The sequence below is a fragment of the Diachasma alloeum genome, unplaced genomic scaffold, assembly GCF_001412515.2.
Source record: "Diachasma alloeum isolate Michigan unplaced genomic scaffold, Dall2.0 Dall_scaffold_00216, whole genome shotgun sequence".
NCBI classification, from domain to species: Eukaryota; Metazoa; Arthropoda; class Insecta; order Hymenoptera; family Braconidae; genus Diachasma; species Diachasma alloeum.
The window spans coordinates 500012-525855 of NW_021680381.1; the positions used below are offsets into that span (position 1 = coordinate 500012).

At 33.5% G+C, this 25844-nt stretch overlaps 1 protein-coding gene across 10 annotated transcripts; it reads right to left on the bottom strand.

The window, feature by feature from the left end:
• Nucleotides 1-2170: 2170 nt before the first annotated feature.
• LOC107037304 (calpain-A) lies at nt 2171-23919 on the bottom strand. Of its 10 annotated transcripts, XM_015255791.2 has the most exons (14): nt 23648-23919; nt 23438-23531; nt 20087-20471; nt 12412-12588; nt 12165-12352; nt 9281-10017; nt 8475-8850; nt 7798-7840; nt 7459-7503; nt 6473-6602; nt 5412-5540; nt 4430-4557; nt 3532-3727; nt 2739-2824 (listed from the first exon to the last, which is right to left on the bottom strand). In XM_015255791.2, exons 3-14 carry the CDS (start codon nt 20156-20158, stop codon nt 2739-2741), a joined length of 2307 nt encoding a protein of 768 aa, XP_015111277.1. In that variant the 5' UTR covers nt 20159-20471; nt 23438-23531; nt 23648-23919. The 10 variants fall into 10 exon arrangements, with proteins under 10 accessions (XP_015111272.1, XP_015111277.1, XP_028981889.1 ...); XM_029126056.1 differs by lacking the exon at nt 23438-23531 and having other exon boundaries at nt 20087-20346; XM_015255790.2 differs by having other exon boundaries at nt 20087-20279; nt 23438-23919.
• Between the last annotated feature and the right edge of the window lie 1925 nt (nt 23920-25844).

Here is a 25844-nt window from a genome sequence, read left to right on the forward strand (position 1 = left end):
GGGGGGGGGGGGCAATGAGAGCATTCCCATGAGGGAGATCAGGAGCTGCGAGTCACCTGTCAGGGTGCACAGGTCCAAGGAAGGTAGAGAGTAGGGAGAGTAAATTTCGGGGGGAAAAAGGAAAATGTCAGAGGGACTTTTTTGTAGAGAATGAGATAGAAAAAACAGTTCTGATATTTTTTGGTAAACGTAGTGGTTTCAGAGATATTTGAAGAATTGTGGAGAGAATTTTATTCGTGAGAATGTTTGGGAGAATGGAGAGCAAAAAGAAACGAAAAGGTTTAGGGGAAAATGTAAAAAAAACAACTATTCTCCAAACATTCTCAGTTAAAAAACTACTAGGTTTATTAAAAAATATCGCACTGAGGGTTTGGAGATAATTGAGGAATTCTGGGTGAGATTGTGTTCATAAGAATGTCTGGGGAAGCAGGAAAAAGTTATTTGTAAATATCTTTGGAAGCAAGACGTTCAGGGGAAAATATCACAAGACTTTTTTCGTAGGGAATTTGATCAACTATAAAGAAAGATCTCTGATGTTTTTTGATAAACCCCATAATTTTCAAAGTATCACCGAATGATCCGAATAATGAAGTAATAGAAACTCTTCAACTCTCTCATTCGGTTGTTGGAATTCTTCTCAATGTGAAGTATCTAAATAGGATTTAGATGGTACAGAACAGATAACTCATGGACATTCCCATATCATTCGTAGGCTGATCGTTCGGATAGATTTTAAATTGAATTCAGAGGAGTGAGGTGAACAGATTGAATATTTCGGTAATTATCAAAAGACTGTATTTTTGACGTAAATCACGAGGCTTTACTTAGGATCTGTAGAGGTAGATGAAACTTTACGCTTTTTACTTTTAGTTTATCATTTCGAATCAAGAAAAAAAGTTTCTCTAGTCTGTCATCAGAATTTTAGCAAGATGAAAGACATCGCGGGGGACTTTGCGGATATCTCCCGAGGGAAGAGCTCTAGGGAAAAATATCAAAAGATATTTTTTGCGGATCATGAAATTTCCTGCAAAAAGTGTCTTTTGAATTTTTCTTCTAAACTTGACGGTTTTAGAGATTTCGCTGAAATTGTGACTCATTTGTTGAACTCAGTTGATGAAAAAACGATGAAATAATTATTTTATTTGCAGAATAACTGTAGAATAATGTATAAATTAATTTCTAATGAATACTAATGATAAGTGACCAGACCAAACCAATTGAAGAAAAACCTTACGTGTAATAGATTAGATTTTCATATGTAAATCACTCCTGACGATAATCATCTTCTATCCAGACAGCCTCTATGATATCACGTGAAAAGAAAAGGATGTGACTCTATCATAAATGTATTTACTTACCATTCCGTATTTCTTTCTAGTCAATTATTTATTGTATAATACGAAGATGAATACATAAGAGAAATTGATATTATAAAAGGGAAAATGATAAATTTTACAGGTAAAGTAGGTGATTAAGTACATGCCTCGTCACCTTTTCATGTTTCATTCTGAATGATATTTCTTCGCAATTCTTATGTTGGATTATCTAGATGTCAAGAAGATTACTTAATTTAATGAATTGATGATCAAATGAAGAGTGGATAGTGATCAAAGACTGATACCGATCGACTTGAAGCGAAACTACGATATAAAGTCGCATTCGTTCGCTCAATTAATTTTATTTATTAGTATTTATTCTTTCGAGCTTAAAGGGTATTTAATTTATCTGTAATTACGCCTCATTGTATGATTACAGCAGTGTATTTTGTAGTTGTTGATTAATAAAAAATATTTACTAAAAAATTTTGGGGGGAGTGGATCGTTATTGACATTATTATTTTCAATTAAATTATTATTCTTCATCTCCATAGGAGAAAACAAACTGCACTAGATTATTGCCAATTCGCGACGTTTCGCTTATAACTTAAGCTTCCTCAGGATTCTGTAAGCTAAACAAGTTGGAAGCAAACAAATAAGTAAATAAAATATTTCGAAACGTCCATAAAAATTATGATTGCACAATAAAAAAAAAACAGAAAAAGAACTGAATATTTTCAAAGAGCATTTTCAATAAAGATTGGGAATGAGTCCGACGGAGAGGGAATTGTAAATTTCTTGAGTGAATTATAGTGATGGGATACAAAGAATAAAAATGTTGAACGAATTGGAAATACTTGGAAGATTATAATACGTCATGACAATTTATTCGAAAATATACTCCCAATACAATCAATTCCATAATGACCAATTAATACATTTAATCCTGTAAAATTGGAAGAAAAAAGTTCTAACAAGAGTTCGAAGTATGACTCCTTCCAAAATATATTACCTTTCATATTCGTTATTTGAATTGTCCCTGAATATATCATATACCAGATGTTTATGGTTATTAACACCAATAATTGTTATTGTGATGATTATTATTGTATTCACGAGAAGAAATGCAAGTCATTTAGGCACATGGAGGTAGACTAACGAATAATTATTAAATATCGAACATGAACATGTAATTAACATCTAAAAATGGACGTATTCCGGAATTTTCAGTTTTGCGTAAAAAAATTGGTTTCCTTTGATTTCGTTGAATGACTAATTAATAATCAGTTACTCAATTAATTATTGATCAATCATCAGTGGAGCGAGACTATCGAATTGAAATGCCAACAATAGATAATGTTTTTCAAATAATTTAAAATAATTTACTTCGTTTTTTTTTTTTAATGAGTCATTATGTTACGTTTATGAATACAATGTTTTCTCCATCCACTCTTCCAATGTGAACGTAGCTGAGTTAGTATGCTGGGGATCACGTTCGTGAAAGATGTCTGCAAAACAAAGCAGATTCAGTTAATTGGTTATTCATACCGAGAAACATTGATGTAAGCGGTGAATATTTCGAGAGTATGGGGACGCATCGATGATTACGACAATTCCCACTGTATTTTTGATGAGATAAAAGTGTCGGGGAATATTCAGAGGTTGAATTAAAACATGGACACGTATGAAAAAATTCAATAGAAAACCTAGCGCATTCGCTAGAAAATTCTATTGGAATTCTACAGGAATTCTATGGAGTCATTGCAAATGCAAGTGCACTGCGTTGCACTGTAAAACTGAAAAATCAATTATTTGAAATAATAATAATACCAATAGTAATAATAACAGTAATGGGGAGCGTGGGGTAAAATGGACACATTTGACTTTTTTAAAAATATTCATAACTCAGAAACAGATTTATCAATTGAGCTCAGTCTAAGCTCATCACAAAGAGGAATCATTGTTTTTAATTGAAAAATAAAACTTCCATTTCATGAACAATTCAACACGTCAGGAATATTTCAAAAAAAGTCAAAAGTTCCCATTTTACCCTACCCTTCCCTAATAAAATGTAATAATTATAAAACTGAAAAATCAATCATTTGAGATAATGCGTTGCACCTGCATTTGCAATGACTAAGATAATCATGAGATATTTAAAATCATCATCCCTATACGAGCAATAATTCATCATCCAAAGAGTAGTGACCCTGACCGATCATAGTTTTCAGTCGGACTGCGCACATGATGTAGTCGTCAAAGTGAATAAGCCCGTCTTTAGTCCCATATCGATGCACAAGAATATTCAGAATGTGATTGTTCAGTCGATATCCAGCACTGTTGAGGGCCTGGCGGAGCTCAAAGGCACTGAGGTAGCCAGAGCCATCCGTGTCGTAGAGTCTGAATACAGCCTAAAAATTAAGCATGAAAAGAACGATCATGAATTTTAAAAGTAAAGCGGCAAAAACAATTATAGAAAAATCTAGGGAATTCGTAGATGTTAAAGTATAACAGCAACATCGAGCAAATTGAGCATTTTAATTCCAATATCCTACTGGACTTCTGAATTTCTGTTAAAAATTCTATTAATTTTGCTTATTCTGTTGAAAAAATCCGCAGCCTGTTGATGCATTTTTCGCCAGAGAAATGTTCAGTGGAGATTATTTCAGTAGTGAAGTGGTAAACGGAGATAAGTCGACTTATCTCCCAGTTGAGCTTTTGAGGAATATTTCCAAATCTAAGGGAGATAGCGAAATTTTCGTAATTACATTTGTTGCAGCACTCAATTGGCTCCACAAAAAAGGTTATAACAAACATTTTGCTATCTACCTTAGATTCCGAGATAATGGTTGAAAACTGGTCAATAGTCAAAATTGACTTATCTCCTTTTACCACTTCGCTACTGATTTTATAGAGAAAATCAGTAGAATTTGATTCCTTTCTACAATTTGTTCGATTGAGATATTTTTCCAGAAATTCCTCTACTCCTATTTTCGAAGTTCTTTTGTTTGATTTTTTCAATGAGAAAAGAAAAGAAATGGATTAAAGAAAATGATGTCGAGGGTTTTTTCGACCATAAGAGCCCGGAAAAAAATAAAAAATAAAAAACTCACCCTCCAGTTTCTTATGTCATTCCACAGCGTCTTGAACTCTTCGAAGCCGAGTTTCCCAGAGTGATCAGTATCCATCATGGCCACCATGCTGCGACAAATGTCCTTGCTGAATCCCTCGTTATGCATTTCTAGAATAATAGTTTCAGTTCTTGGTTCATTCGACAATTTCTCAAATAATTCCAACTGGTGATTTTTCATTGCCGTATTAATTAGCAAAAGCTATCTGGTAATGGTTAGGGAGAATTATACAATCATCAAGCGCAGCATCAGCATGGAACACAAAGTAGATATGACGATAAATGATTCGTTGCAGCAAAGTGATCCCAGGGAACGAGTTTAATTATTATGAACGAGTTCAAAAATTACAATTTTTTTTCAATAGAAATGATCAATGGAAAATACTCCACAGGAAAAATTAATAGAATTTGATTCCTCCATACAACTCATTTTATTGAGATATTTTCTAGAGAAACTCCTCGGCTCTAATTTTCTGTTTTTTTGCTCGATTTTTTAATGAAAAGAAGAGAAAAATTAAGTAAAAAAAACTTAGAAAATTCATATCTCAATAGGAAAAGTTGTGTGAGATGATTTTTTCAATAAAATAGTTTCTATTGGACATTTCCCGTAAAAAACGCGCAATAAAATTTCAGAATTGATGAATGAAATCGGCCAAAAAATGATCGGATTTTCTATAAATTTTTTTCGTGCGTGATTTCATTGAAGCGCATCATTCTTCTGGGTGCATTTCATCTAATTACTTATAAAACATCTCTGATACAAGATGGTTTATCACAAAAAAAGACAGAGGACCTTCTCCGTAGTCAATGAAATTTGAATAAAAAAAAAGTTCCAATATTTTTCTCTCAACGCATTGGTTTCATAATTGGAAACCTCTCTCCTCTAGAATATTTCACAGCTGCATAAGGTTGAAAACTCTCAGAATAATAGTTTTCTCGACGAAAATGTGAATGATGATTCTTACCTACAGGTTTACCGTACTGTTCATTATTACAAATAATTCCGCAGAGTAGGGAGATGATGAAATCGACCATAGAGCCATCTTGCTCAGTATTTGATGGTTGTGCTTCATTATGTCGAGTTTGTGGGAGTTCTAGCCAGTAACAACACACTATGTTAGCGAATTATTATCGAACACGTGCGGGCGTGAATCGATGAATTTACATTAGAGATAGACACTAATTACTTTCCATTACACAAGAGATTGTGCAATCAACTGTTTGATTCAAGCGTGCGAATTATTGCATTTTTCAGATGTACGAATTTATTAATAGAGAAATCTCCAATATTTTAATAAGCGAATTGATAAATTACCTGGAGAGCAAAGAGTAAAGCAGTAATGAAATGAAAACAGCCCAATAACCAACTAAAACATTATTCAATGTGTAACAGGACGATTCAGTGGTGAAGTATAACGTGAGGTATAACAGAATGAAGTAATTTTCTACATTTTAATCATGACAATATCTTTGTAACAAGTGGGTTTGGACGTATGAAAAAAATTAATAGAAAATCCTAGCACTTTCTTTAAAGAATTCTATCGGAAAATTCTATTTTTTTGCGCCAGTTCAAGTAAAAATTATGTAACAACCCTATGCGTTTTTAAGTAAATATTTGCTTTTAGAAAAAAGTTTATAGATGTTGGTATTTTCATAGAATTCTATAAAAATTTTGGGCCCAGATGTTCCAAGTTTTTTTGCCTCCGTTCGATTATGAAAACCAAATAAAAAAAACAGTGGAAAAAACTTGGAAAATTGGAATTTTTATAGAGTTCCAATAGAAATTCAATAGGATTTCTCAGAGAAGTGTTTGGCAAAAAAGTTTTTCCACATTTTTTCCTGCACTCACTCATCACTGAACGTATTTCTCCTAAAATTCTATAATAATTATGGAATTATCCTCGCAATGAAAATAGTCTCTCTATATTTCCCCCTAAACCCACTCGCTACCAAGATAACTGTACATTCTCGACTTCTCTACAAAATTCAATTTAGATACGACCACGAGATGTTTTTAGAGACGTACCTTTACGCATCGCGTAGTCCAGGATCTCTTTCAATTCCATCCAATCGACCTCCATGTCGTCCCCAGCGAGTTTCCGGAAAAAGTCACGAACTTTTTCCTCGTTGCGATCCGGCTCTGGCTGGTCCCTGACCTGTAAGCGATTGAAATAATTTGATAGAAAAGTTTCTCCGGTGACATTTCCGCAGAGTTTAATTGGTATTGTAATTAGGGCTTGTGTACTTGGGCGTTCCTCTTCCTCCTCTTGTGGTGGGAAAGAAATTGTGAAAAGAAATTTAATAAATTGTGTAATGGGAATAATTGGTAGGAAATTTAGTAGTGAAATGAGAAGAAGACGTGAAACGATTCCAGATCTGCTTTTCTTTTTTAAAATTATAAATTACCCATTTAGAATTTCCTCTCTGTCAAAAACATTCGAAAGATAATCCATCCGGGACGTAAGTTAAATTTTTTTGATTACTTGACTAATTGATATTACCCAACAATTTTTTAATTATTAAATCAATCATCAATTAAATATTCAAATACCGAATTAATTTATCAATCAATAATTAAGTTTGGAGGATTGACTATTATATGGTTAATCGAAACAAAATATCTTGTTAAATTTAGAATTATTTACCTGACAGTCAATTAACAATCTCATATTGTCAATTACTTCAATCATAGTTAATTGAAAATTTATATTATTAATTATTCCATTATTTTTCAAATTTTAAAGATAGATAAACATTCATTATTCTAAGGTGTAAGTTATTATAATATTACAAAAATATTAAAAAATATTGCAGTTTAAAAAAAAATATAGGAAGATTGTTTTCGTAGAGAATTTTCTGCTCTAGAAAAAATATTTTGTAGATATTTTGAAAGAAAGTAGATTAAAAATTGTGGAAATTCTGGAATTCATCTCTCATTCTCCCCTCCAGAATGATTCTCTCTAATTTATTTTTAGTGGATGAAGATAATTATTAAAGCCATTAGTAACTCACACTGTGGTCTCCTCCACCCCCAACCTCATCTCCACGATTAATTACCTAAAAGCCAAGCCCACTCTCATGCGTGTTATGTTAGCGTTTTAGCACTCCCAGAAGAAGAAACCATGTTATCATTAATTAATTGTATGTAACAGTGAGGATGAGAGGATGTTTATTTTCTGGATGATCAATGACTCGTCTATTATGTGGTGTGCCTACAATGACGTTATTTATTCAGTCATTGAGACTGATTCACTGAGTGCATGATCAACTACTCGTGCTGACGTGTCAGAAATGCCATTGTTCATATTGACATTTAATTTCGTAAAACTGAAGGTGAATTGTCGTACATACCCTGTCATCGACTTCTCCAATGCCAACAGATTCATCGTTTTCCCTGGAAAATTACAAATATCGATAGATAAATATTTGAGAATAGATTTGACAAGCAAGAATGAACAAATGGGGTCAAAAGAGATCGATACATTCGATGAAAAATGTCATAAAACATTTTTGTGGACAATTTCATCAATTTGAAGCAAAAATTTTGAAATTTTCAATAACGAAGAATTTTTACGAAACTTCTATTAATTTTGTTATTCGCGAGTCAGATAATTTTATGAATATTCAATAGATTTCCAACTTTCAGGTCAATATTGCGATGAAAATTATTGATGTTAAATTCAGGTTCATTGAGACATTATTTCTAAATAGGGGACGATGGAGTAAAATGGATACTTTTTACTTTTTTTCAAATGCTAATGACTTATTGAATTGTTAATGAAATTGTATCATTGTTTTTTTTCAATAAAAAGGGCTATTCTTCTTCCTCGTGATGAGCTCAGACTGAGTTTAATCGATAAATATATTTATGAGTTATGAATATTTTTTTAAAAGTGAAAAGAGTCCATTTTACCGCATCCTCCCCTATTTGCAAAATAATGAGAGTAAGATTTTCGCACTATTTCCTTTTTTACGGAATTATTTCCAAAATTCCTTCGTTAAACTAATTAATAATAACTTCTACGTACTCCATGCTATTTTTATTCTCAGAGAATATCCTCAACAAGAATTCCCCTTCCTCATTAGGATCATAAGTACTAGGAACGATGCAATACGTGCCAGGTGGCAATTTGAAACGACAGCTGACTTCCCTCAGATTGATAAACGAAGGTGATCTGGCAACGGACGCATTATACTTGAAGAAATTCAAGTCCAGAGGTTTTGGCAGGCGCTCTGGGTAGTCGAGGTGATAAATAGCAAAGCCAATTGTCAGACAATCAGCGCCCATTCGTTTCTGGGCTCTCCTGTTCTTCTGCATCAGCGCTACAATCACTGTACACTTATCATCGCCTTCGTCAGGGTATTCTAGGGTCACGATGTACTGGGGATTGTGCCAAAATGTTTCTGAAATGCAAACAACAGTTTTTTATTTATTTTTTTAATGAATAAAATTAATCTGAAAATTCTTCTGTGAATATGTTTGGAAGAAAGGGGTTTAGAGGTCTCTTGAAAATTTTATCTGATTCTATACGTACGAAAAAGTTATAGAGAAAAACCTAGGGCATTCGCTACAAAATTCTACAATTTATCTGTGAGTTTTTTTACGATAGAAATATCTGATTGTAAACATTCTAGAATTTTACTATCGAATTCGTTAGGGTTTTCTATAAAAATTGTTGATACGTGCAAGTTTTCTACATATTCTCAAAATAACCTTCTAGTCGTTTTAATTATTTGGAACAAAATTCCTGGGAGATGGACAAAAAATAAAGCTGAATTAATTCGAAAAAAGGGCGAAAACAAGAACAAAAATCATCAGATTCTGAAAAATTACCCAAGAAATTCCTGCACCCCCCAGCAGTGACTCCCCTCACCCACTCCCCCTCGAAAACGCTCATCTCCCACCTCTTCTTCCCCGAGTTAAGATCATCCTCAGTAAGCGAATCAGGATTCAAATTGCAGATCTCCAAATTAGTGAAGAACCTCTTCCAATCCTGGAAGGACATCCAAAATTCTCCGTCCACATCGAAGGTGAGTCCCAGCTCCTCCTTCTCATGATCCGGGATGAATCTCCACTCTGGTGATCCATCGCTCCAGGGGCCGTTCCACTCGGCCTCATTTCCCCAGGGGTTCCTCAGCCTCAGCAGTGGAATTCTCCCGGACTGATTGGGGGTCTGAATGTCCACGTACTTGACTCGGGTAATACTGTAGGCATGTCCCCTGATGAGGCCCTGGGGTGTCTCAGCCTCGAGGACATTGGGATCTGGCTCCAGCGAGCAGCCCATCATCGAGTTCCTCTCGTAGGCTTTCAGAAGAATGCTGAAGAGATTCGGGGGAGTCTCCTCCATCTGGTACATCTCTGTGACTCCACCTGTGAAGTCCTCCATAGCTTCACATGTTGTACCACCTTTCAGTGCTTCGTAGGAACCGTGGAGTTTGGCGTAGGCTTTCTCCAATAGGGCACTCCAAAATTCGCTGTTCTCTGCTGAACTGAGGTACATCAGTTTACCGTGGTATGTTGGTAGGCGATCGTCTATCACTACGTCCACCCATCTGCCGTACTGCCAGAATCTAGTGGGCATTGGTTTAACAGTGATTAGTACTGAGGACAGACATTCACTGTTGAAGTATTTAGAACAAGTGGGAAATTGCTTTTGTCACAATACAGTCGATATTTTTTTGCTAATAAATTAGCAATTTGCTTGTGAATGGAATAGAGTCATTTATTCCCTTGATGCTACTAATACAGTTTGAATTTCTAGGACTCTAAGGACTTTTAGATAAATGCAGTGGTTTCGCAGATATTTGAAAAATTATCTGTAACATTTTTAGAATTTTTAATAGCTTGCAGCAGACATCGGTCCAATCGTCAATTTTGAATTAAGACTTGTGTATTATCTGGTGGGCATTGGTTTAACAGCGATTAGTACTGAGGACAGACATTCACTGTTGAAGTATTTAGAACAAGTGGGAAATTGCTTTTGTCACAATACAGTCGATATTTTTTTGCTAATAAATTAGCAATTTGCTTGTGAATGGAATAGAGTCATTTATTCCCTTGATGCTACTAATACAGTTTGAATTTCTAGGACTCTAAGGACTTTTAGATAAATGCAGTGGTTTCGCAGATATTTGAAAAATTATCTGTAACATTTTTAGAATTTTTAATAGCTTGCAGCAGACATCGGTCCAATCGTCAATTTTGAATTAAGACTTGTGTATTATCTGGTGGGCATTGGTTTAACAGCGATTAGTACTGAGGACAGACATTCACTGTTGAAGTATTTAGAACAAGTGGGAAATTGCTTTTGTCACAATACAGTCGATATTTTTTTGCTAATAAATTAGCAATTTGCTTGTGAATGGAATAGAGTCATTTATTCCCTTGATGCTACTAATACAGTTTGAATTTCTAGGACTCTAAGGACTTTTAGATAAATGCAGTGGTTTCGCAGATATTTGAAAAATTATCTGTAACATTTTTAGAATTTTTAATAGCTTGCCAGACATCGGTGCAATCGTCAATTTTAAATTAAGACTTGTGTATTATCTGGTGGGCATTGCTTTAACAATGATTAGTACTGAGGACAGACATTCACTGTTGAAGTATTTAGAACAAGTGGGAAATTGCTTTTGTCACAATACAGTCGATATTTTTTTGCTAATAAATTAGCAATTTGCTTGTGAATGGAATAGAGTCATTTATTCCCTTGATGCTACTAATACAGTTTGAATTTCTAGGACTCTAAGGACTTTTAGATAAATGCAGTGGTTTCGCAGATATTTGAAAAATTATCTGTAACATTTTTAGAATTTTTAATAGCTTGCAGCAGACATCGGTCCAATCGTCAATTTTGAATTAAGACTTGTGTATTATCTGGTGGGCATTGGTTTAACAGCGATTAGTACTGAGGACAGACATTCACTGTTGAAGTATTTAGAACAAGTGGGAAATTGCTTTTGTCACAATACAGTCGATATTTTTTTGCTAATAAATTAGCAATTTGCTTGTGAATGGAATAGAGTCATTTATTCCCTTGATGCTACTAATACAGTTTGAATTTCTAGGACTCTAAGGACTTTTAGATAAATGCAGTGGTTTCGCAGATATTTGAAAAATTATCTGTAACATTTTTAGAATTTTTAATAGCTTGCAGCAGACATCGGTCCAATCGTCAATTTTGAATTAAGACTTGTGTATTATCTGGTGGGCATTGGTTTAACAGTGATTAGTACTGAGGACAGACATTCACTGTTGAAGTATTTAGAACAAGTGGGAAATTGCTTTTGTCACAATACAGTCGATATTTTTTTGCTAATAAATTAGCAATTTGCTTGTGAATGGAATAGAGTCATTTATTTCCTTGATGCTACTAATACAGTTTCAATTTCTAGGACTCTAAGGACTTTTAGATAAATGCAGTGGTTTCGCAGATATTTGAAAAATTATCTGTAACATTTTTAGAATTTTTAATAGCTTGCCAGACATCGGTGCAATCGTCAATTTTAAATTAAGGCCCGTGTAGTATACGGGTCTTAATTTAAAATTGACATTGATATAATGAAATATAATATAATGAATCTCTCTCTCTCAATATAATAAATAAATTATTGTTATTGCAATATTTATATTTGTTTTATCGTTCAAGAGTAAAAAAAATACTTCCCTCCGAACTAAAATGGCTTTTCAAAAATCCTCCAAAATCCCCACAAATTACCTGAAGTGAAAGATCCCAGCGTAATTCTCCTCGAACCCCTGGTCCTCCGGAACAACTTGAAAGAACAAATGTGGATACATGGTGAGATTGGCGACAGCAGCGAGTAGCCAGCAGTCCCCCAGCTCTCCCTGCTGGACATCGAACCTGGAGAATCCCTCGACGAATAATTGGGGATTGTCCGCAATTTCCTGAGGGAACAATGCACTTTGCAATCTGAAAAGCCACCCACGTAAATTCAATCCCTTACCATTGGTCGCTTCCATTCTATGTATCTGTCTGGACGTCTGGAGAAGTAGAGGGAGGAGTCGTCCGCTGGGAACTCTGGATCCTCGAACAGCTGGCCAGATTGGAGACACTGTTGACGCAGTTGATTGAAATCTTGAACAGCCCCCTGAGGTCTGAATCCCGATCCTTTCTCTCCTAACTGTCAATTATAACCGGAATTAATTCATTTGAAATCAATTGCAAACTCGAATTTCGTTGGTAATTCATTCACTGAACAAATTTCATTCATTCATTCATTCATTGGAATGGATTTATTTACTGAAGGAAAATAGAAAATGAGTGGACATTTTCCTCGAGCATGATCTATTTCGTGAAAATATTTCTTCGAAATTCGTGTCAGTTTCGGACAGGGAAGGCCATCAATATTGTGTTTCTTTAATATTAAACGGATTTGCGACTTACGTTGATAAATATTTAAATATATTCATAAAAATTTAAAAACAATATATTAATAGTTTAAGGCCCGGGTGTACTATCTTTCGAACGTTATCTCGATGTTTTTTTTCATCTTTCGTCAGCTGAAATTGCCAATTGAGTCCTGCATCATGCGGAACTTTTGAAAAATTATTAATGAATAATCAAAATAAAGTAGAAGAAATTCTTAATTTTTTCAAAGAGCATTTTTAATTTATATTCAGAATAAGTTGAATAACAAGAAATTGAATATGGCTATCCCTGGTTTCGAAGCACAATTTTCTTATTGAATTTTCCAGGGCCTTAATGATTTATCATTTAAAAAATTGGAACGTAATCATTAAATCAATTATTATTATTCCATTTAATTCTGAGAAAACTAATTAATTTATAAATCATTACCCCCGATGTTATATTAATCTTATTAATTATTATTTACGTGGAGACAAGGTTTTTACATTGAATTTGCTAATGAGTTCATTAAAAATCGATTCTTATTTTTTAATTTATTGTTTAATTCGTTATGAGGAAATTAATTATTAGATGAGAATTGAAAATAGGATGAAAAATTCGTTTTGCTATTGTTATTAATTTTATTAATTGTAATTTCCGTCGAAACAATCGTTTCCTATTGAATTTCTTAGTGTCTGAATGACTTATCCCCATTAAAAATTGTAACAAATTTATTCAAAATCAATTCTGATTACATTTATTCGTCAAGTCATCCTCAGAGAATTTATCATAAAATGGGAACCAAAGCACAACGGAATATTTTTTAATCGATAAATCATTTCTCCTCTTGTCATTAACATTATTAATTATAATTTACGTTCAAACAAGCGTTTCCTAGGGAATTTCCTCGTGTCTTAATCGGTTTATCATTATAAATGAAATGCCTGTTCACTGTCGATTTATTAGCATCAGTAATTTTGGCCAAATCCGGTCTTGGTGGAGTTAAAACTCTCGTTTTGAGACTGTCCACAGAACTTTTGGTTAAATTGCCACGAATTGTTCCATTCATTTGAGAAATTTTNTTGCAAACTCGAATTTCGTTGGTAATTCATTCACTGAACAAATTTCATTCATTCATTCATTCATTGGAATGGATTTATTTACTGAAGGAAAATAGAAAATGAGTGGACATTTTCCTCGAGCATGATCTATTTCGTGAAAATATTTCTTCGAAATTCGTGTCAGTTTCGGACAGGGAAGGCCATCAATATTGTGTTTCTTTAATATTAAACGGATTTGCGACTTACGTTGATAAATATTTAAATATATTCATAAAAATTTAAAAACAATATATTAATAGTTTAAGGCCCGGGTGTACTATCTTTCGAACGTTATCTCGATGTTTTTTTTCATCTTTCGTCAGCTGAAATTGCCAATTGAGTCCTGCATCATGCGGAACTTTTGAAAAATTATTAATGAATAATCAAAATAAAGTAGAAGAAATTCTTAATTTTTTCAAAGAGCATTTTTAATTTATATTCAGAATAAGTTGAATAACAAGAAATTGAATATGGCTATCCCTGGTTTCGAAGCACAATTTTCTTATTGAATTTTCCAGGGCCTTAATGATTTATCATTTAAAAAATTGGAACGTAATCATTAAATCAATTATTATTATTCCATTTAATTCTGAGAAAACTAATTAATTTATAAATCATTACCCCCGATGTTATATTAATCTTATTAATTATTATTTACGTGGAGACAAGGTTTTTACATTGAATTTGCTAATGAGTTCATTAAAAATCGATTCTTATTTTTTAATTTATTGTTTAATTCGTTATGAGGAAATTAATTATTAGATGAGAATTGAAAATAGGATGAAAAATTCGTTTTGCTATTGTTATTAATTTTATTAATTGTAATTTCCGTCGAAACAATCGTTTCCTATTGAATTTCTTAGTGTCTGAATGACTTATCCCCATTAAAAATTGTAACAAATTTATTCAAAATCAATTCTGATTACATTTATTCGTCAAGTCATCCTCAGAGAATTTATCATAAAATGGGAACCAAAGCACAACGGAATATTTTTTAATCGATAAATCATTTCTCCTCTTGTCATTAACATTATTAATTATAATTTACGTTCAAACAAGCGTTTCCTAGGGAATTTCCTCGTGTCTTAATCGGTTTATCATTATAAATGAAATGCCTGTTCACTGTCGATTTATTAGCATCAGTAATTTTGGCCAAATCCGGTCTTGGTGGAGTTAAAACTCTCGTTTTGAGACTGTCCACAGAACTTTTGGTTAAATTGCCACGAATTGTTCCATTCATTTGAGAAATTTTCAACTCTGCCACACCACTCTCTATGTAATTTTTGTAACGTGTTGTGATGCTGTAGGAGTACGTCTGCTTCTTCTCCATTTTAATTTCCAAATTTCCGACTGGAGAAGAACTAAATGAGATTTGATCTGAGGGGCTTGATGTCAAGGGTGGAGACCGCTTTGTTCTGGGCAACTGGCAGAAATAAACTGACCAGTGTAATAGTTCTTTATCTGGTGAGGAAAACTTGGTATTAGTGTCCGGTGCGTTATCAGGCATGATATCAGACTGTTTCCATAGTCCTTCAGCGAAAAATTAAAAATATAATGCCTGTTGGGGGCATGAGGCGACGGGTGATGCCGAGAACTAGTGAGAGACAAGTTTAAAAAATCGTAATGGAGCGTTTCATTACTGATTGGATAGAAGAAAAAAGGGATCGGAAGAGAGTGTAAATTGAAATCCAATTGCAGTGGGATGCATGAGCCATTGAGTGAGAATTTATGAGAAAATGTTTAACATGTGTCATGGAACGTTTACTCATGTCATTGATTAAGAGATCATAAAGGGATTACGGAAGTGTCTGGAATTATTGTTGCAGTGAAGGAAGTTCGAGGTAGAGTTTAAAAGTTAGGAACTGTAGAGCTGTAGGAAGTTGTGAAGAATGAAGGAACCAGATAGATGTGATCAACTAGTGTTTGAAGGTGCGAATAGAAAATTTAATTCACAGATTATTCCGTAATATCCAATAGGAAGGAAGGATAGGGTTGCGGTCAATTAGTGTTTAACGTCGTGATGCAAAAATTAAATTAATCATTCTGGAAGGGAGATTACAGATTCTCTCAATCAAGAAGATTCTCTCGTCTTCGAGGCTAGTAGGTTGTTACTAAAATATTAAGAGACCTTTGCAAATAATTTTAAGACCTGCACAGGAGGTCCTCATTGGAGGATTTTCGAGTCTAGTTCCACTCCAAAAAGAGCCATCCCTCGGCTCTTTCAAGAAATCCACTAGCTATTGCTGGAATTGTGAGGAAATTTGATCTGGGAATTCTGCGATTCCTGAGAATAAACATTTTTGAAGAAGTGATGAGAAAACATTTTTGGCGAGTATGTGACGTGTGCACTGGGAAATCCCAGAGGTCTCTCAAGTAATTTCCTGTTGTGCAAAAAAGGCCTAAAATTATCCCTAAACCCACTGCCAGTCAGATATTCGCTTATCAATCCATTTGAAATGCTTCAGTATCAGGAAATAATTTCATCGTGTTTCTTCATAACAACTGAATCACCTCCAGTTTACTCACGTCATAATCGCCTTCTCCCACTCACTCCATCTCCATTCGTTACCCAACAGTCCCTCCAAAACGTCCGAAAGGGAGATAATTGCTCCCCGCTTCAATGGTAAATACGCGGAAAATAAAAGAATTTACTCAGTAATTGGAAAATTGAAATTTTAATGAAAAATGCTAGCGTTGCTTGTAGAATTTTACGGAATTCCTTTTGGAATTATATTAGAATTGCATTACAAAATTTTATCTGTCATTTGTGCCAATTCTATTGAAAATTATGTGATTCTCACACGCGTTTTTCAGGAGATATTTTTCATAGAAAAAGTATATAGGTGTTGATTGTTCCATATAATTCATTCTATAGGGATTATTTCTATAAAAATTCTTGAACAAGTTTTTTATAAATTGTATTAGATTTCATTATGAGGAACAAATGAAAATGTAACAAAAAAACATGGAAAATTAATGCCCAAGATTTTTTATAGAAAAATCAAAATCAATTCTCCTAACAAAATGACAGAATTTTCGCTGAATTTTCAATAGAAATTTGATAGATTCTCCCAGCAAATGCGCTACGTCTTTCTATCAAATTTTCGCTTGTTTTTTGTTTTCTCAGTTGAGAATTGAATGGAGAATTTACGGAATGTCATGTGTACGTTTTTAATGGGCATTTGGTATTTTGGATGAATGATCGAATAGCGGAGATCTTTAATTGTTTTGTAAGTGGATTAGTTAATGAGAATATGAGGTAATTTTTATAAATTCGAATAACGTTTCGTCTGTTTCCTGGATTCAGAGATATTTATTTGAAAGTAAAATTCTACAGTAATTCATTTCAATTCTAATTCAATTTTTTTCTCATTTCGTATAGAATTTCTCAGGGAAAGCGCTGCCCCAGCCACAAAAAAAAAAATTCAGTAGCGAAGTGGTAAAACGGTTCAAGTCGACTCATTTCCCAGTTGAGTTTTTCAGGAATATTTCCGAATCTAAGGGAGATAGCAAAATTTTCGTAATTACATTTGTTGTAGCTCTCAACCGGCTCTACAAAAAAGGTTATAACAAAAATTTTGCTATCTCCCTTAGATTCCGAGATATTCACTGAAAACTGGTATTCACTGGAAAATTGAAGTTTTTTTTCAATACAAAGAACAATTCTTTCTTTTTGTGACGAGCTCAATTGATCAATTTGTTTCTGAGTTATGAATAATTGTAAAAAAGTCTGGTATCCGTTTTACCCCAACCTCCCCTATATAATTTTTTACCTCCCCTATAATTGAAAAAAAATTATATAGGGGAGGTTGGGGTAAAACGGACACGTTTGACTTTTTTAAAAATGTTAATGAGGGGTTGAAATGTTGATAAAATTTAATAATTTTTTCTTCAAAACAAAGAACAATTCTTTCCCTTTGTGACAACCCTAAACTGCGCTCAATTGATCAATTTGTTTCTGAGTTATGAATAATTTAAAAAAAGTCTAAAGTGTCCGTTTTACCCCACCCTCCCCTAAATTCGAAATTTCAATTAAATTCAAGAACGCAGGGCATGGCAATTTTTATAACAACCCAGGGTAACTTAGACTGCACTAGGTTTGTCTGTTAAATTTTTCCATACGTCAAAAAGTGAGGTTATGCATCAAAATACCTATAGTAAACAGAATAACCGAGCATCCGGGGATAATAAGTGAACCCAATCATGCAAATACAAAGAAAAATGTCCACAAAGGTTCAGTACCACTTTGATGGCGAATAGCGACGGGAGAACGCGTTTGACTTGGCACTCTTTCTTGACAAATACGTCGTTTCCAGGCTCGACAGCCGCCGCGTTCCAGCCGTAGCCACACGGCTGCTGATAATTTCCGTAATCACTCATCCCGATTGTCACCGGTCAACAATCAAGAAGTCAACACTCAGGAATTGCCTCACTTTGGTCACCACCAATTCGTTAACAAACACTAGATCGCGAGGGGAGTTGAGAGGGTTTTTCGCTAATTATTGGAGTCGCATCGACTCGCAAATCGGATCGAATCGCGGGGGACAACTGATGCGGTGCTAGTACTGCGGCGCGAGAGGACCGTTAGGTGACTAGCCATTCCCATTGTGATCTCATCATTGGAGAACTTTCCATTGGCCATTAATCGCGTTTTTAATCTCTTTTCTTGAGGAAAAATTGTGGATGAAGGCGGACTTACGGGGAGGGGTGTGNGGGGGGGGGGGGGGGGGGGGGGGGGGGGGGGGGGGGGGGGGGGGGTGAGGAGAGAATCCTTTCGGGATGATTATTCGTGTTACTGGGTCACCGGGACACACCTCCGTCTCAAGGTCGTTTGCGGAATGTTTTATTGGTGTTTTCGCTGTCGAGAGGCGAATGGGGAATTTACGGAATTTTATTTTTGGGGTTTTAGTGGAATTTTGTATTGTGGGGTTTTAATGGGATTAAAACCGTTAAATTCCAATGTATAACTTTCCCCAGAAGAAAAAATGGAACTGAAATTTACAGCTCTCTTTGATGTTTCCACGAAATTCAGAATTTTAAATGATGACATTCCCGAGTGGAAATCCTGTTCAGGTCTCGATCAGAAACTTATCAAGTCCGATCCGAAATTCTGATCAGGCATGTTACGCCTCCACCTTATGTTTTTCCACTAGGGTACCATCATTAGGCATTAATTAAATTTAATTTTTTTTGAGAGAAAAAATTTAGGGACTTCCTAGCCGGGAATCGAACCCGAGACCTTCCAATGTCGCGTCAGGTGCTCTTACTTTTTTTTTACCAAGTTTTTTATTCATTTTTACAAGTGTTATTTACAATATTTACAACTATTTACATAAAAAAAAGTGGTATATAAAAAAAATTAGTCTATTTTATTTGGGTTTATAAACATTGTTCACTCTGTGACGCTCGCGTTTAACTTATTCTAGGGTTTTGTTTTGAATTATTTGTTATTCTATTTTTCAGGATTTTGAACCTCTACTTCCTTTTGAAGTTTCCTTTGTATTTTATTTTGTGTGCGCTTGAAAAAAAAAGAGAAAAAGGCTTTGAAAAAGGAAAAAAAAGATAAAAGAGAGTAGAATGTTTTTATAATGTGAAAAAATAAGCGCAATTAAGTCCGGACTATCAATTTTTTCGGTAAAGATTTTCTGGTTATTCATATTGAGAATAATCCCTTTCCATCTCATCCAAATCCCATCCAATCATTTCGTATGATGTCACAAAGATGTGGAACGCTATATAAATTCCCTTCATTGATGTAAAAAAACAATTCACGGATTAAATTAATTAATTTTCGTAAATTTTCACTTTACGCCCAAGTGATGAGAATGAAATTTTGTGATGAAATAATGTTCCTTGTTCAATTTCTGGTGAATATCTCGAACTTTACGAATGAAGCCCCAATTTTTATCAGAAATTTTTTGAACCCCTTGTTCTCCTCATAAAAAACGAAGAAAACACATCGTCTCGTCATAAAAAATTCAAATCTCCATTCGTTACCCTAGGATCTGATCACAGGAAACCCCACCGAACTTACGTGTACGACATAAATCATCACTCAGCTCGTCTATCGACCTTCACACAATTGGCACTGTTGGTTCAATGCCAATGATCGTTCCAACGCTCCGCAAAATGCGGTACATTGTTAATTGAATTTTCCCTGCGTAAACTTACATTTTTCTCGACTTTCTGTCTGACGAACTCCGGCTCGGCAATAGCATCCATATTCCACCCGTAATTAGTCATCTTGATCCGCAGGGATATTATTCAATTCACTGAGCACTTTTGTCTCCAATTTTTTGTTTAATGACTCATTAAATGTTTCACTAGGTTTTTCAACAGGTTTCACAATTCTTTATCTTTACGACTGAGTAACGTATGGATATAACCACGGCATTGAGTAATTGCAATGCAGTCTTTGTATTATTGATCCCCTAATACGAAATAGAATTGTCGTTGCGAATGACAAGCGATTGCTAATAATTTCCATGAATGGAAACCGACTGTAATGGTTTGGTGGGTGAGGTGTTGTTCCACTTATTCAGTATTATATGACTGACTAGATAGTAATATTTCATAATTAATTTTACATAATTTAATTATGTAAAATTAATTTACGTAATTTTGCATAATTTAACATGATTCTACGTAACTTACTTCATTAATGAAAAAATAAGGGAGTAATATAACAGCTGATAAAAGAATAATTGAAAACAGAATCATTTGAACGAAAATACTGCGAGTATTTGTGAGTACTATATATAATCCCACATACATTAAATTTTTTTTTCAATAAAATTTTGCAATATTAGAAAAAAATCACAAGTCATTTACCAATTTTTCTCAGTATTTATTCAATGCCGTAAAAAATAAATGGCCCGATTACTCGTGCATCATTTCCCCATTCAATTGAAAACTGAGAAATTATGAAACATCTGCTTTAATCACTGATAAGAACCACAACACAACACCTCCTCGACATTTGCTTCGAATTGATAATCAATCAAACGAACGTGAATGAACAGACAAGGAACAGATTTATTCAAGTGACTTTGATTGCTAGTAATAGGTGAATGAAAATGTTGAACTCCGAAATGATAAAACCGCTTAGTCCGAATGATAAATCCACTCATGAACTTGTAATTGACATGAAGAATAGAGTGAGCGTAAATAAACAGCTAGGGAATACTACCGCTGTTCGTGAGTACTATTGTGCAATTGCAATGCTGAGCTTCTTATTATTGATCTCCTGACAGAATAATAGAATTCTCGTTTCAACTAACTGATGAATGATTGCCAATAATTTTTGCGAATTACTTGTACTGCAATCTGTCAAATGTGCATCCCCCACAGATTAAATCGCATTCAATTTCCTTCATTAATATAATAATATAAATGATAATAAAGTAATTCACCAGTATTTCTCAACATTCATTCAATGCAATAGAAAATAAATAGTTCGATTGAACTCGTGCATAATTTACGCGATCAATTGAATTGAAACTGTTCAATTTGACTTTCAATTTGAATTGAAAATTTTGAAGAGAAAATTAGGATAATTTGACTTTTCTACAAAACTTATTCTATTAAAACATAAACTTTCCAAGTTTTTTCCGCTCTATTGAAAATCAACGTCGACTGATTTTTTTCTATAAAATATTTTCTATTGAAAACTTTTATTAAAAAAAAATCGTGACAGAGGTGCCTCAACTTCCAACTTAAACAAAGAATTTCAAATTTCAAAAAATTGAGAATTGAGTGAATTGTAATGCAGTTGTAATGCAACAACTTCGTATTATTGATTCCCTGACACAAAATAATAAAACTCTCAGTTTAAATGACTGATTGCCAATATTTTTTACATACTATTTCATATTATTTCATGCACATTAAATCCCATTAAATTTTCTTCTTTAATGCAATAATATAAGTCATAATAAAAGTAATTCACCAGTATTTCTCAACATTCATTCAATGCAATAGAAAATAAATAGTTCGATTGAACTCGTGCATAATTTACGCGATCAATTAAATTGAAACTGTTCAATTTGAATTGAAAATTTTAAAGAGAAAATTAGGATAATTTGACTTTTCTACAAAACTTACTCTATTAAAACATGAACTTTCCAAGTTTTTTCCGCTCTATTGAAAATCAACGTCGACTGATTTTTTTCTATAAAATATTTTCTATTGAAAACTTTTATTTAAAAAAAATCGTGACAGAGGTGCCTCAACTTCCAACTTAAACAAAGAATTTCAAATTTCAAAAAATTGAGAATTGAGTGAATTGTAATGCAGTTGTAATGCAAGAACTTCGTATTATTGATTCCCTGACACAAAATAATAAAACTCTCAGTTTAAATGACTGATTGCCAATATTTTTTACGTACTATTTCATATTATTTCATGCACATTAAATCCCATTAAATTTTCTTCTTTAATGCAATAATATAAGTCATAATAAAAGTAATTCACCAGTATTTCTCAACATTCATTCAATGCAATAGAAAATAAATAGTTCGATTGAACTCGTGCATAATTTACGCGATCAATTAAATTGAAACTGTTCAATTTGAATTGAAAATTTTAAAGAGAAAATTAGGATAATTTGACTTTTCTACAAAACTTACTCTATTAAAACATGAACTTTCCAAGTTTTTTCCGCTCTATTGAAAATCAACGTCGACTAATTTTTTTCTATAAAATATTTTCTATTGAAAACTTTTATTAATAAAAAAATCGTGACAGAGGTGCCTCAACTTCCAACTTAAACAAAGAATTTCAAATTTCAAAAAATTGAGAATTGAGTGAATTGTAATGCAGTTGTAATGCAAGAACTTCGTATTATTGATTCCCTGACACAAAATAATAAAACTCTCAGTTTAAATGACTGATTGCCAATATTTTTTACGTACTATTTCATATTATTTCATGCACATTAAATCCCATTAAATTTTCTTCTTTAATGCAATAATATAAGTCATAATAAAAGTAATTCACCAGTATTTCTCAACATTCATTCAATGCAATAGAAAATAAATAGTTCGATTGAACTCGTGCATAATTTACGCGATCAATTAAATTGAAACTGTTCAATTTGAATTGAAAATTTTAAAGAGAAAATTAGGATAATTTGACTTTTCTACAAAACTTACTCTATTAAAACATAAACTTTCCAAGTTTTTTCCGCTCTATTGAAAATCAACGTCGACTAATTTTTTTCTATAAAATATTTTCTATTGAAAACTTTTATTAAAAAAAAAATCGTGACAGAGGTGCCTCAACTTCCAACTTAAACAAAGAATTTCAAATTTCAAAAAATTGAGAATTGAGTGAATTGTAATGCAGTTGTAATGCAAGAACTTCGTATTATAGATTCCCTGACACAAAATAATAAAACTCTCATTTTAAATGACTGATTGCCAATATTTTTTACGTACTATTTCATATTATTTCATGCACATTAAATCCCATTAAATTTTCTTCTTTAATGCAATAATATAAGTCATAATAAAAGTAATTCACCAGTATTTCTCAACATTCACTCAATGCAGTAGAAAATAACTAGTCCGCCTGAACTCCTACATAATTTACTATATAATTTACGATCAATTGAAAACTGAAAAATCACGAAACATCTGCTTTAATCACTGATAAGAACCACAGCACAACACCTCATCCGATGACCGTGAATGAAAGGATAACGAGTAGATGCATTCAAGTGACTTTGATTACTAGTGACAGACGCGTGAAAATGCTAAACTCCGAAGTGATAAAACTGCCTGGTCCGAGGGCTGGTGGCACACTGCAGATATCAAAGAGCCACCGCGCCTGTCATATGGCAAGTCTCGGGGTTTGAAAAACGTGAGTCAGTCGAAGCCCTCCGTCTGCTCGTTATTATGTAAAATGACACGATAAAGGAAAGATAAAAGGAATCGCGGGGACAGTTCTTTAAATAGAGCAACATCCCAGGGAAACTATTGAGGGGAGAATTGCGGTGCATCCGTGGGAGATTTGTCGCGTGGATTCTGCGATTGCGTTCGGGAAATCGATTTTCTGGGTTATTATATTGCGGTATGAATCTCTCCGGGAAACTCTGAGGGCAGTGCCGATGGTCCCGACGACCGGGGGATGGAAATTTGAGGAAAAATTATTCTCGGGAATTTTTTAGGAAAACAGAGTCACCGGGACCATGTGGGGACTTTTTTGGGGCTGACGAACTCGCGCCTTTTTTTTCTTTGCGAGGTCTAGAAATAAGTTGCACTGGGCTTTGTTTTGGTGGGTGAACCGGTTAATTCTTGGAATTGTGAGTTGAAAGAGTTGAGAATTATTTCGGGGGAAATTTGAGGAGAGGGGAGATTCGAGGGAGCGCGAACGGTGTAATTTCGTTGAAAAACTATAGCGCATCCGGTGGGGAATTCTATTGGAAATTCCGTCGGTTCCTTCGCAGATGATATTGGGAAGTAAAATGGTCTTGAATGCAAAATGGTTATTAGAACGAATTTGATGTTCGTGAGGAAGTTATTCTATTGAATTATTCTATTGAGATATTTCTGTAGAAAATTTTCGACATAAATTTTCGAGTTTTTTTTTCAGCAATTTTTTTACGAATGTGAATAAATTAAAAAATTTATTCACATTCAGAATTTTACTGGAAATCTATCTCATGCCTAACAAATAAGGTTTTTGAAAATTTAGACAATTCCAATTATTTATTTATAAACAAAAAAGGCTGAAGAAAATAATAATTCTGTGCAAATGATTTTTTTCAAATTTTTCTCATGCAATTTAATTGACAAATTTCATGATTGAAAATGGTTAAATCGATAGTGTGATTTGTATAAAAATGAAATAATAGAATTAAATTTTCGAAACTATCTCAAAAACTGGAAGTTATAAAAAAAATCAAAAAAGATTTATTGGAATTCACAAAATTTCCGACGAAAAAAGTCTTTCAACATTTCTATGCAAACCTGTTCCTCCACGAAATAAATATCTACGGAATATTTTCTAAACCTGTTGTTCGCAAAATGACAACCCATCAAAATAAATGTTTTCCTCAATTAATTCTCCGAAAGGTAAACACGTCCCAATGATTTACACATGAAACCCGTCCACAGCATAAATTTCCAAAAGTCTCCGAAAATGTACTACTACACCCGATACCCAGAACCCAGATCATTTCCTCAACACTTAATCAATTTCCGTGTTGAAAAACGAGAAGATAATTTCCCAGACCTTCGCCTCAATTTTCCTGCTCCTCTTTATGGAAAACATTCAACATAAACATCGAAACATGAGTTAATGATTGTTTGTGTAAAACATGAGATGTGTTTGGAAATAGCGGATCTAAAAATATGGAACCATCACCCCAGCGGGAAAGAGTTGGACCACATCCAGAAGAAATTAACGTTTTTACCAGCATCGTAAATATGACTTGCTTTATTGTTTATAATAAACTGCAGCTTTTCAACTCTTCAGACGCTATGTTTACGAAAGAATTAAATTCTTCGCTTACGGAAAATCTCGTGGAAAAGAGTTTTATTTAATAGAAATTAATTCTCAACAGAAAAGTGAAAAATTTAATAAGAAAATTTTAATAGGAATTATTTTATAGAGAAAATAGGACATTTTTTAAAAATAAAAAATCTGAATGCGAATTATTTAATAGACGAAATAGAACTTGATCATTCTACACAATTTATTGTATTCAGATATTTTCATTAGAAATTTCTCTATAAATTTTCCAAGCTTTGTCGCTCAATTCGATTTCTATTTTCTTAAAAAAAAACCAAAAGCTCATGAAATTAATAAAATTATAACGTTTTATTAAATATAATTTCTTTTATTTTTCAAATTGAGGAATGTGTTAATAATGGTTGATAAAACCTAATTTGATTATATATCAATGGAATAAGCTCCAGAAGAAAAC